The following is a 13,078-nucleotide window of genomic DNA, read 5'->3' as shown; positions in this document are numbered from 1 at the left end:
TTTTTCATAGAGCACAGTGGACAAACTTATAAAGAAAACCAACCTGGCCCTCTTGGTGGGAACAAGTAGCTGGAGAGAGCAGTTTGCGGAGGCAATTACGGTCAGCTCTGGTAGGTGCCTCAACACAAATGAAACAGAATCCACCTCCCAGTTTTTCTCAAACACAAGATATCAAACAACCAAAAATACTTTAGCGTGATAAAAACACAAGACAAAGGCTTGACATTTGTTTTACTCGGACTGATCTACCCTGGCCCTGACATTGGGCCACATGTGTTCATCAACATCGCAAAAAATATTTTATAGGAAAAATCTCTGGACATACCAGAGCCAGCTCTGGCAGTCTGATGCTGTGATTGCCATAAATGTCTCAGCCTTAGCATCTAAAAGTGGTGTTTGGTCACAGGGAAGGCAACCATATACTTTCCTTCTCCAGGAAAAAAAAAAAAAATTAAAAATCCTCAATAGAATTGAGGAATGGGGGATATGGAGGGGAAAATTTAGACACTTTAACGTGTACACTTTAATTGGAACATTGCTGTAATTAAAGATGCAATATGCAACATTGGAGATTTCAACCTCTGTGGTGGAAATATAGAATTGTGAGTAATATATAAAATCATTTTGCAATGTCAGTGGTGCTGCCAGACCCCTGGGTGTATTAATTTGATAATTGCCTGCACATACACATAGAAGGAGAAGTCAGTACAAAACCTAAGGAGGAAAGTATCTTCTCCAAATACAGCTATCTGTTGTGATTATTGTACTTGCCTCAGTATTAGGGTTTAAGGGCGTTATTGGGCATTTAAAATCTTACAATGTGATTGTCACAATTACTAAGTGCTAGGTGAAAGATTCATCAACTATCAGTGAAGTCATTTGATCCAATAGCTGACAGCGTAGCCAGGAGAAGGCACTGTAACTGTAGCAAGGCAGGCCCAAAACAATACTGTAGCCTGTGTTGTGCTATTCAATTCGAAATATCTTAGCTAGCAATAATGAACATCTGACTAAAATATTTGATCTGTTCAAGAAGAAGAATGACCAGCTTTGAGTCACTTTTGAATCAGTAAAGATTACAGTGATGTCAATTCTGAAAGGCCAAGTTGATGTTTTAATCTTATTTGAGCGCAGTCTCTGTCACTTCAGGACTGTGGACTGCAGCCCTGGTGTGTGGGTATGAAGCCAGGGTTGTAATGGCAGTCCTTAACGACATTTGCTAAATCCAGGCAGAGGGCTATGACATCTGAAAATGAATATTTAAGGCTTTATAGAGTGACTCGCAGCACATTTTAGTACTGATGTACTGACCAAGTAGTGCTTTTTCTTTCAATTTTAGCGGAACAAATTCCTCGGTTTTAGAATACCTTTTGAATGGATCTATTTAAGGTTTTCTGTGTGAGGTACTGGTGCCGCAGGCCAGCACAGACAGTGAGGAAGACTAGCATTGGTTTAGTTGCTATGGATGATTAAGCAGTAGCCAGTGCTAATGTAATGTGCAGCTACCTGGATGGGACATCTTCAATTTCTTCTCTACTACAATAAGCATCAGCTTCCCACATGACCCTGAAGCCTGAAGGCCTGAGCACCGCCATGGTTACCCCTCCTCCTTCTGAGCTCCACCATGGTCACCCCTCCTTCTTCTGAGCCTCACCAGGCCCTTAAGAGGCATATGCTGATTCCTATATTCAAGTTAACCTTTTGAGCTGATGTCATCAAAGACTCACTTGCTGTCAGCATAGTGACAGTCCAGCACAGTAAATTGCAGGCAGCCAATCAGACGTTAGCGCCTGCCTTTTTGTGCAGGAGTCAGACCCTGGCTGGTTCTTTGAAGTGTGTGCTCTCCACACACACTGACCTGTCAGTCCTTCCTGAGTAGGTGCTTTACAACTCGAGCTGTCCGCTCTGTCTGCTTGACGGTGCCATAGCCTTGGTGCTAGTATGATCTTTAGCTACTGTGCTGAACTGGTCTTTATCCGGGTTTCTTGATTGGTCTTTAGCTACAGTGCTAGTCTGGTCTTTAGCTGCAGTGCTTTAGTATAAATTGTTAGCTGCAGTCTGGTCTGGTCTTTAGTTGTGGGGCTGGACTGCTCTTTAATCACACTGCTGGATGCTCTTTAGCTGTTGTGCTGGACGTTTTGGAGCTTCATTCTGCTTCCCTTTCAAAATTCCAAGCAAGCTCAATAAGGCTCTCCAAGCATCACGGTAGCCCAGAGCAACAAATCACTAATGCAGTTCCCTTTCTCATGTATCTCTCTCCATCCATCTCTCATTTTTCAGGAGATGCTGATGATGAAGAGTGTGGGGAAGAAAAGTTGCCATCCTGTCTCGACTATGTCATGCACTTCCTGACTGTCTTCTGGAAGATTCTGTTTGCCTTCGTGCCGCCCACTGACTACTGGAACGGGTGGGCGTGCTTCATCGTGTCCATCTCCGTGATAGGACTGCTCACAGCAGTCATCGGTGACCTGGCCTCTCACTTTGGCTGCACCATCGGTCTGAAGGACTCAGTGACAGCTGTGGTGTTCGTCGCACTTGGCACGTCTGTCCCAGGTAACGTTCCACATCAACACTCGAGGGAGTGTAATTCTCTCCTCTCGCACAGTTTACCCTGTAGCCCCAGACCCTGCAGTGGTCTTCACGTCTTTCTTAGCCCGCCTCTCATACTTTCCCTCTCTCTCACAGACACATTTGCCAGTAAGGTGGCCGCGATCCAGGACCAGTATGCCGACGCTTCGATCGGCAACGTGACTGGCAGCAACGCCGTGAATGTGTTTTTGGGCATCGGTGTGGCGTGGTCCATTGCGGCCATCGTCCACCAGTGGAACGGGGAGACCTTCCGCGTGCAGCCCGGCACGCTGGCATTCTCCGTTACCCTCTTCACCATCTTTGCCTTCGTCTGCATCGCGGTGCTGATGTACCGGCGCCGGCCCGAGATTGGCGGTGAACTTGGGGGCCCGAGGACCGCCAAGCTTCTTACCAGCGGGCTGTTCTTCAGCCTGTGGCTCCTGTACATCGTGCTGTCCTCTCTAGAGGCCTACTGCATCATCCCAGGTTTCTGAACGGGTCAGGGAAATGAGAACCGCTCTGTCCTTCCAGAGTCCAAATCCAGAAAATGGATGCAAGCGTAGGAGACAGGTGTCTGGAGCAGCCGTTGATGCGGTTCCTGTTGTTGAAGTTGTTGTTGCTGTTTGTGCTGTATGATTTATGTGTGTCTCAACACCAGTGTATCCTTGTTGTTACATTTGTTAAACTGACTGACAGGTGAGGATTGAATCATGCTGTGTTTGGGCCCGAAAGCCGATTTTGGTTGTGTTTGGTTCAGAAGTCAAATTGTTCAGTGATGAAACTTCTGATATGAGCTGACATACCAAAAGAGGTCTTTCATCATGTTCCAAAGTTTTATTTTGCTAAACTAAAGCTGTTAACTGTCAACACCATGTTCATCAGTTATTTACCAGACTGGAATAGCATGGAGCTCCACATTTTCATGTTAACGTATGTTTTGATACAGTATTCTATTTTTACACACATAGTAAAATCAAATCTTAGTCATATCATGATCACACCAGATGTCACAAATACATGACATGTCTCACACAGACAACACACCACAGTCATGATGAGTGAGGAGGGTGATGTACACACATAAACAGTCTCCTAAGTGCATAAGGCTCCACAATCCTCTTTCAATAAATGTAAATATTTACATCTCCACGGAAAATGCATTTAAACACTTACAGTAAAAAATATTTTTGTTCAGGATAACAACCACCAAAATTCCCGATCTTGTTCAACAAGTTTTGAAAGTTTTTTTCTTTTAGCTTGACACGTAAAGGCATAGTTGCTGCATTGTATGGCTGGTAGATGATTGCCGTTTTCGAACATATGGTAAAAACACTCAGAGGGTTTCTCCGGTGTGATTTAACTGTACTACCACAGAAGTGCAGGTTGTATCATCCCATCTGTACCGGCTTCCTGACATACCTGTTCTAGCACATATATGACATGTGAGAACTGAGAAACTAGTCTCGGACTGGACTAACATCTTTAAAGTAAAACCAAAATGCATTGTAATGATTTCTAATTTTTTTTTTAAGTTTACAGATTGAAAAAAATCAAGGCGATTACAAGGAAACCCCCAAAACCAGAAAACGGAGTTCCAAAGCTTGTATCGTTCACCACATTTCTGGTTTCTGGAGAGTGAGAAGGGCACCATACTGCTATGTGACCTGATCAACATCTCGACAATCGTCTAGCACAGTGTTGCATTTAACCTGATTTACCCATTTTCACTGATTTACTGAAATTTAAGTGTGTGAGTGCAGGACTCTTCCTTGAGCACAAGCGTGTCTTGCCTTCCAGATGTCAAAATACAGTGGCAGTGTGTTTGGACATCAGAGTGGTGACCTGCATTTTGAATAAAAGAGCCTGTGTCATTTTTCTGCTAAAGTTTGTAGGCTTTCTCACTTTTTAACTTGAGGTTAGCTTGGCTTATTTATAGACTTTTTCTATACCTTGTAAGAGAACAGCTTCATTCTGGCTTTGGTTCTTCAAAACAAGTTTGACTAGTCTGCTTGTAAATAAATTAGACAACTTGGCTGGACCATTGCAGAATGGATCCCATGGATACCAAGGACAAGATGAAGGCAATTTATGTGTGTGTGTGTTCAGTAGTGAATAGCAGTGTTTGGACAATATTCATATCAGCATTAACTTTTATTGGGATTGTATTGGAATGGCTTTATTCCCTTTTTTTTCCAGTGTTGAATTTCTCAGACCTTGAGTTCTGTCTGAATTGAAGAATCAAAGGCCATTTATTCACTGATGATTTACATCAAATACTTTATGGAAAATGGTTTCCTGTGCATATAAATAAGAATTACTATCTGTACTTTGTAATAATATTTACAACATTCAAATAACGAGCAACCACAAGCAGGCAATTCCCTTAAAACACCATAGCAATCTTTGGGAATATATGTGGTTGTATATAGTGTACAGACCTCTCAGCATTTCTTAGCAACAGAAAATGCAGAATATTTAATACTGTAAGAGGGCAGAAAGGTATCTGCTGCACCTGCTGGACAATTAGCTACCTAACCTCCCCATCTCTCTCTCTCTCTCTCTCTCTCTCTCACACACACACAGAAACTTTTCATTAAGAAAGTTTTCATATGCTGCCTCAGTAGTTGAATGGTGCCAGAGCCAAATAATGGTAATCATGGAAATAATGGTAATTATTTTACAAACTGGTCATTTAAGATTTCACATGAGAACATTATTCCATTTAGCATTGAGTTTCTATTTTAAAAAAAGTTAAATTGAGTGATTGTTTCTGTTTATTAGCATTTCTTTCTCATTCATTTTTCCAGTGTCTGGAGCAGCACAGTTTACACATGACCTGTGCCTTTTCATATGACGTTTTAGACTTATAAAACCATCAGAGTGGAACTTTTGTTTTGAGCTTGGTGTTTGCTGTTCAGTATATTTAAATATTATCAGTAGTACTGGCCTTTTGCATTGCATAAGGTGAGGCTTATGCTGAAATTGTTATCTGTGGTTAGCCTCCTACCTGTAATAAAGTTTTGGGATTTTCAAAAATACCTGTTTGGACCAGTGATGCTGTGCAGGAATGGGTGATAGTTTTCATGCTGGCTTAATGATGCTCTAGCTCCCTCTATAGACATAACAATGTCATGTACAATGACATGGATAATCCTGTTCTAACACCCAGAGCACAGTGTGTGAAGACCCGATCAGAAGGAGGTGGTGAGTCAGTGCTGGTGGATCAGCAAAACTGGAGTCTAACACCTCTGAAACACTCCACAGTGCAGAAAGACATATGACTCTCCTCAAAACAGAATATATCACTGTGTGTGTGTGTGTGATCCTTTGTGACATTTCTCATAAAAGCACAAAAGACAAATTCATTGTGTTCACGTTAGAAATGTGTAAAATCTATAGCCATGTGTTGCCATAGCAGAGAAGACTAGTAGGAGGATTTGTTTTGTTAAAATAATTAACACTTTTTTAGACATTAAAGCCAGAACTTACCAGTAAAATGTCCCTCCCGAAGCAGAATTAACACATCCAGGAAAAGCTTTCACTTTCCAGCTCGACCATTAGGTGTCAGTAAGCAAACATTAAGCTAACATATAGAAGCTGTACATGCTGTAATAATGGAAACACTATATTGATGCCAGTTTCCTAATAAAAAGTAACACCACCATTTGCCTTGAGAACATCTTCGATCCTGGTTAAAATGCTGTTTTTGGTTTCTTCCTGAATTAGCAAATTTGGGACATCTAAATGAAGAGAAAATCATTTAGCAACAGTGCTTGTGCCAAAAGGTGCACCTGGTTGTGCAAAATGGCCTCACATTATCTGGCTGCTTTATTGCCATGTGAGCAATCAAACCTAATGACTCCCACAGGATGGCTACTCACCACATTTAACAGTTGGTAACGTTGTGGGCTGCAGGCGTGCCATCACGCTTCTGTTAAATGTAAACACATCCAGAGGTAGGAAACGAAGAACAGCTCATTTTTTGAGACTTCTCCTTTAAAATCATTAAATTATAACCTTTTTTTTTTTTCAGATGTACCTGCAATTCTGGCACCAGCTATTTAGCCTGTATGAAAGTGTTAACTTTTTTCACATTGCTTTAAAAAGTCAAGCATCAACACGCTGTCTGACATCTTTGGTGTTTGCTGCAAACTGTTCTTTGATCTAATATGACTTATTTTTGTAAACGTTATTTTATTATTACAAAGTTGATGTCTTTTTTCATGTCATGTTTCCATTTCCTGCCAACAGATTGGTTACAAGAAGCAATACATTAACACTATATTTTAAACACACCACATAGAACAATCCTCATACTCCTTTATTCCATATTTATAGGATTTTATTTACAATTCACTCTCATGAATACCACAAGGGTTTTGAGGCAAACAGTAAGCTAATATTTGATAATATCTCCTGTAGGGTCTGGCATAGCAACCTGCCAGAATCCATGCCATCCATACACTATTAAATATGAACCCAGAGTACTTTAAATAAGACAGCAGACTGAGAAAAGCAGAAGCAGTGGATCCTTAAAGATAGAGGTGCTAAAAAGCTTCCATTGGTGATGGTAAATTAGAATGTGACCGATTGGAACAGCCATGTTAACGTGGCTGCTGTTTTTGTTAAATATGCGAGGGCATCCTTTTCAGATGCCCCCTTCATCTGCTTCATATCAACACTGCACATCTATCCACTTGCCATTATTTTCATTAATGTGTACAGTTTATTTTGTACATATACACTTTGTGTTTATACAGTACTCGGGGACCCCCCCCCCCCCCCAAAAAAAAGATTTTTCCGGGCAGCCAATGTTTATTTGCACGTAAAAAAACAAAACAAACAAAATAACTTTATAATAAATCAGTAACTCAAACATTAATATAATAAAAGAACAAGGATGTATTTGTATTTTCTAAAAAGTTCTTCATATCTTATGAGACATCGCAGGTTTTGTCGCCTCGATTTTTGACTGGGAAAGAGATCCTCAGTATATAACGCCTTTAAGCACACTGACACACAATTAGGACCGTCATCTCTCCTTCGTCTTCATCTTTCCCCTCACTGTCTGGGCACAACAAAACCCAAATCCCAAAGGAAGAAGCTCAGAAGAATTTATTAAGGAACCACTTTTCTGTTTAAGCAAATAAACATTTTGCCCTGATAAACAGCTTTAAACTTAACTTTCTTGGGTGGCCTAAGACATCGAAACAGTACTGCATTTGTGTAAAACAAAGATTTCCACATCATTACTGACAATAATCAACTTGTTATTTCCTGACTCAAGCTTGTATTTTGGTTTGCTTGCTCTGCAATAAACTGTGACCATAATATACACAGCACATTCTGACCAGCCCAGTGAACCTCAAATCATCAGAACTAGAACAGCTGTGCACTCTGTGTGAAGCTCAACTCACCTCTCACTGTGTGTGTGTGCTGAAACCAGAAGATGACTGCATCACAACAGAGGCTGTCAATCACAAACGACAGTCCATAAAGTGCCCCATCTCAATGAAATGAGCCCATAGTTCATAATTCAGAACTATTGTGTCCATGGGTGTGCCTAATATGTATATGGAGTACCCTGCGTGTGTGTGTGTGTGTGTGATGTGTATGTATGTGTGTTACCAGGCTGGTGTGGGATACACACAAACCCAATGAACTGGAACCTTCTTTCTTGTCACTATTATAACACTGACACATCTCAGAACAAGCAGTAGAAATCTACAAAACAACCGGCACACCTCCATGAACCATAGTTCCATCTTTCAACACAAATTCCTCTCACACAAACACGCACACTTTCCAAAAAGAGGATACTGAAATCCATCTGTGAAGCATCAGCTGAGTGACGCATGAAATCCTCCAGACCACTAAGGGGCACTCATACTGACGACTCCCTGGCGGTTTTGGAGCGCAGGGCCTTGGTGCGGCTCAGGAAGGGGTAGGTGGTGCAGAGGCACCCAGAGGCCACTGTGAGGCCCAGACTCACCCACGCGCAGAAGATGGACCAGCCGTAACCATGGTCCACATCGCCGGGGAGGCCGTAGATGAATGGTGGGTTGCGCGAGAGGTCGTAGGACACACTTGCTGCGTATGTGCACAGCGAGATGGTGCAGAAGATGCCTGCAAGGAACGAGAACGTCTGAGTAAAAAAAACAAAAAACCAAGGACTCGAGGTGAAGAGGTAAAATGTAAAGATAACGTATATATGAAAAAAAAAAAAAAATATTATATATATATATATATATATATATATAACACCCCAAAAGAGGTGTGAGAGTAGCAAGCAAACACGGGTCAGATAAAGAGTGAGCAGAAGGAAGGACAACATGCCCATTTTCAGTTTGAATGGTGCCTGAGAACAAGAAGTGCTTGGATGAAGATGTAAACAGCAAAGCGGAAACGCAAGCAGAGAGGGGGTGGAGTGGGGGAGTGGAAAGAGAGTAGACAGAGAGGAAGTGAGAGTCTGGGAGGGAGAGAGAGAGAGAGAGAGAGAGAGAGAGAGAGAGGGGGGATAAATACCTGCCATAAGGAAAAGGAGTCCGGACACGTGCTGCGTGAGTCTCTCCTCCCAGAAGAATCCCACTGCAGCCACGATGGTGCCACAGAGCAGAACGGCAGCTGCCATCCCCAAGAACCCTGCCGTGATGCGGCGCAGATCTGCGCGCAGGCAAAAAGGAGAAAAAAAAAAAAAAAAAAAAAAAAAAAAGATACACCGTCTCCATGACTACCGCCCACACGACCAACGACTCGAACCAAACAGCAAGCGGCAGCACATTATTTCCAGCATCTCTGATGAAGCTGCATAATTAACACTGAAGGCTAGAGAGTGATGTGTTACTGGTGTGGGACAAAGACAAGCGGTTCAATGTTAAACTTTGGCCTGCAACAAATATGGGTTGAGCTGTGGTGCAGATGGATCGGCGCGTTTGCCGTGCCGAGTGTGTGCTGTGCGCGCTGGAGCAGAGTGTGCGTAGGAGAACGTCAGCGTCGCAGTCAGGCGTACAGGGTTCCGGCCTGAATCGACGCCGCGGTTCTGCTTCTCTTCAGATCTCAGAGCGGCTGTCTGTCGCACACCCCCTTGCGGGGTTTCCTACAGCTTAAGGCTCCGTGTGCATGTGGGACGGCTTTGCCGGGCTTACGTAAGAGGTGCCACTCGTCCTGCTGGATGGTTCTGGTCAGGTTGAGCGGAATGTTCCGGAGCCGGATGGGCTGGGAGAAATGGTACTTGACAGTAGTGCACCGGTCTGCAATACCTGCAGTGAGACCACATGCTTGGTTAACACAGCTGATGTGGAGACGGAGTGGGACTTCAGAGGAATTGTGCTGATATTGCACCCAAAGGAACACATTGCACCTCCTCATATATATATATATATATACCAGTCAGCAGAGCACACAGATCGCAGAATATTTATGGAATGCTTAATTAGGTAAAGCTTTTTCATGACCACCCCCCCCCCCCCCACACACACACACCATACATACACTCATGTATACCCTCGTACACATCCCATACTTCCACAACTTCCTTTTGTTCTCATTGCCGTTGTTGTACAGATGGTCCTGTACCCATCATGTTTTTGTGCAGTCCCTGGTTACTCTCACCACCTGTGTGTGTGGGGAAGAGCACAAAGCCACTATCCTCCTCCCGGCAGGGTGACCTTCTGCTGTTATTTCTGCCTGGGTTCATCCTGCACAGCTTTTGCTACGTTTTGCTGTGCTCATTCTGCAGCAAGCCGGTGCGGTGAGGAACGAGGCAATGGTGTTGTGGGATGTTGCAGAACAACCGCTGGGGGATTTTAAACTTGTACCCAAAGAAAAGCCTAATGCCCAGAAAGGGATCCCAAATCCCTAGATACGCAAAAGAAACCCCAACCCTAGAACAGACCGAAAGGAGCCCTCTAGCACAGCTGCCACAGAATGAACTAATAGACGTTGACTGTTCAGTTCCAGCTGATGGAAATAGGCTCTATTTCTGGCCTTTTGCTGGTTGGGACCTTTATTTTGTTTAATTTCAAACTGCCTGCAGCGGTACATTTAAAGTGAGCTAAATATAAACAAATGAGTGTTCATGCAGCCCTACAGTGTCTGTTACTGATTAGAATTAATCTTGGTCAATAGACCTCATAAGAATCTTTGAGTAGATTTAAACTGGTGTAGTTGACCTGCACCCACAGACCCAGCTCCGCGTCATGTGAAAACACACTAAATGAAGATAAAATATGTAATAATTGAACCACTGCGGAGTTGTTTCTGTGGAGCAGTAGACTCAGCTCTGCTACAGACAGCCAGGGATAAAGGATGCTGGAAGGCACTTGTCATGATCGACTGGGTCAGAAATCAAAGTCGAGGCAGTGAAGGTCACCTGACCTGTGACTTCGCATCTGATTTGGATGCAAGCTCTCATCCTATATCTCCATAATCTGCATCGACCAGGAGTCAGACTCAATTCCTTTACCTTCTTCACCTTGAGACTCTCAACTTTTATCAAGAAACTTCAAAGGCTCTTTTAGGCTGGAAATAAAGTGAGGACGTTGAAGTCAAACGCACCCGGGCTACTGGCTAGCTGGTAGAGCTGTTTCATGCACATCTCTCCCGCTCGTTACAGAGATTTCACACTAGTCCAAATCACAGCATCAAAAGTTTAGACAGGCCAGGTGTTAACAGAAAACATCTTAAGTAACACTTCTCCGGAAAAGAGAGTTTGTGCGTGCCTACTGGACAATTCTGCACCATTCGTTTTGACGCAATACACCAAGCGGTCCATCGTTACATCGGTAATTGCTAAGAGCACAAGCGTGTGCCCACTCGCCACGGAGTACGCTAGATAACGACACGAACCCAAGCAGAACAGTGGCGAGACAGTGCGCCTTTCGTCTAGCGATGTGTCCGCTACAGTGCGCGCTTTGCTCCCGGAGCTTACCCTTTGAAATGAGTTTGTCAATATCCCGGTCCATCCCCTGGAAGTAACATTTCCGCCACAGTCCAGAATAAGTAGAGAAAAGCGGACGCCCGCACTCCGTTTCGAGAATGCCCATCCCCAGAATTGCTCTCCAGTTCTCCAACAGTTCCTCTTCGCGACTTCCGACGTGGATCGGTTTCATCAGCGCCAGGTTTCGTTTGGAGTTGCCGTTGTCCACCAAGGGAAGGTGGTAGATCGGCATTTCTCTGTTTTTCTGATCGTTGGACTCCGAGCCGTATTGGTCGCAGTTCTGCTTGTGTCTCCTGGTGTCCGTTTCGTACCAGTGGTCGGTGAAAATAGCAGTGACGAGCAGCACCAGCGCAAGGACGCTCATGGACAGGCTCGCCGCCGTCACGAGAGCCTGCCTCTCCATGTTTCAGACGCGAGCGCTCTGTCTTGTCCGCACGTCTGCAGCATCGGCTAGGCTGCGCGAGCAGCCGTGCATGCTCCCCACCGAGACACGACTCCGCTTCGTGGAGCGCCCTCTCGTCCGTCCGCCGCTGACCTCCGGGGCCGCTGAATGCCGTGCGTGCGTCTCTCGGTCCGGGTGCAAGCGCGGCGTTTGCGAAACCGCGGGGCGTGCGCGGGTCGATGCTGCGCGCGTGCCTATGCACGCGCTCCTCTCCTCCCTCGGCGTCCCTTTTCGCACCGCGACGCGTCTTGCGGCGCGTGCCAATGGCTTGGTTCGTGTCACGGGAGGAAAGATGCGTCCACCGCACTCGCGCGGGCAGGATCAGCCTGCACGGGGGGGATGTCAAGGTTGTCGCGCGCCTACGGTGCCAGCAGTAGCGATGGGTGTGTCCAGGAAACAGGCGAGACGTTTCCCCCGCGTGCACGACTGACCGTAATAATGGTGGGGAAAAAAACAAAAGCAAAAAAACTTATCCTTTCAGTATCTTCGCATAGAAATGAAACACAAGCACAACAGCGATTTCAGGAAAAGCAAATACACGTGTAAGATAACAATAAAATAAACGAAATATTTCTACAATCAAAATATTTCTGACCGTGTGCAGTCTGCATCTAAAAAGTTGCGTCCAAAGACTATTCATTGCATAATGAATACGCAAATGTGATTCTCGTTTAAGAGTGTTCCTGGCCTCAGGAGAAGCTTTGCTCCTGGCAGTAGGACGTAGATGCCTGCAAGGGGTATATCTGACGCCTTAGATTTGCACGTGCCAGTTGTAATAATCGGCCATTAAATCATCTAGATTTGTGGGAGGAAAAACAGAAACAAACAAAAAACAAATGGGACAGCTGCAAAGAGGATATACAGTAAAACCCGGTTGGAGTTTACTCGGATAGTTTACGGAAAACGATCGCCATGATTTATTCGACCTGTCCCTTTTCGTGCAGTAATTTTAGCCTACTATCTGGCTGCAGTATAAATGGTTTGTTTGCCAACTCCCTACATGAAAACTGACTGTGGGGCTATATATTTAAAAAACGTAATAGCCAAATTTATATTTATTTGTGTATATATATATATATATATATATATATATATATATATATATATATATATATATATATAGTACAAGT

The 13,078-nt window shown here is 44.0% G+C and overlaps 2 protein-coding genes across 9 annotated transcripts in view; one reads left to right on the top strand and one right to left on the bottom strand.

Moving 5' to 3' along the window:
* Positions 1–5,604, top strand: part of slc8a1a (solute carrier family 8 member 1a) — a 29,524-nt gene extending 23,920 nt beyond the window's left edge. For all 4 annotated transcript variants that reach the window (XM_081705975.1, XM_027010514.3, XM_027010515.3 and 1 more), the window contains 3 exons: positions 11–110; positions 2,281–2,553; positions 2,686–5,604. In XM_081705975.1, coding sequence (XP_081562101.1) covers positions 11–110; positions 2,281–2,553; positions 2,686–3,062 — 750 coding nt within the window. In that variant the 3' untranslated portion in view covers positions 3,063–5,604. The remainder of the gene's footprint in view (positions 1–10; positions 111–2,280; positions 2,554–2,685) is intronic.
* A 1,264-nt stretch (positions 5,605–6,868) lies between these two features.
* Positions 6,869–12,672, bottom strand: tmem178a (transmembrane protein 178a). 5 transcript variants are annotated; one of them, XM_081705983.1, is made up of 6 exons: positions 11,498–12,672; positions 9,714–9,827; positions 9,094–9,231; positions 8,561–8,694; positions 7,986–8,038; positions 6,869–7,632 (listed from the first exon to the last, which is right to left on the bottom strand). In XM_081705983.1, exons 1-5 carry the CDS (start codon positions 11,907–11,909, stop codon positions 8,027–8,029), a joined length of 810 nt encoding a protein of 269 aa, XP_081562109.1. In that variant the 5' UTR covers positions 11,910–12,672; the 3' UTR covers positions 6,869–7,632; positions 7,986–8,026. The 5 variants fall into 5 exon arrangements, 4 of the variants coding, with proteins under 4 accessions (XP_081562109.1, XP_081562108.1, XP_081562110.1 ...); XR_014119503.1 differs by lacking the exon at positions 7,986–8,038 and having other exon boundaries at positions 6,869–7,672; positions 8,389–8,694; positions 11,498–12,654; XM_081705982.1 differs by having other exon boundaries at positions 6,869–8,038; positions 11,498–12,671.
* Positions 12,673–13,078: the final 406 nt, after the last annotated feature.

The sequence above is a fragment of the Electrophorus electricus genome, chromosome 23 (genome assembly GCF_041902795.1).
Source record: "Electrophorus electricus isolate QZ-2024a chromosome 23, ASM4190279v1, whole genome shotgun sequence".
Lineage (NCBI taxonomy): Eukaryota > Metazoa > Chordata > Actinopteri > Gymnotiformes > Gymnotidae > Electrophorus > Electrophorus electricus.
This window is presented reverse-complemented; position numbering and strand designations above follow the sequence as displayed.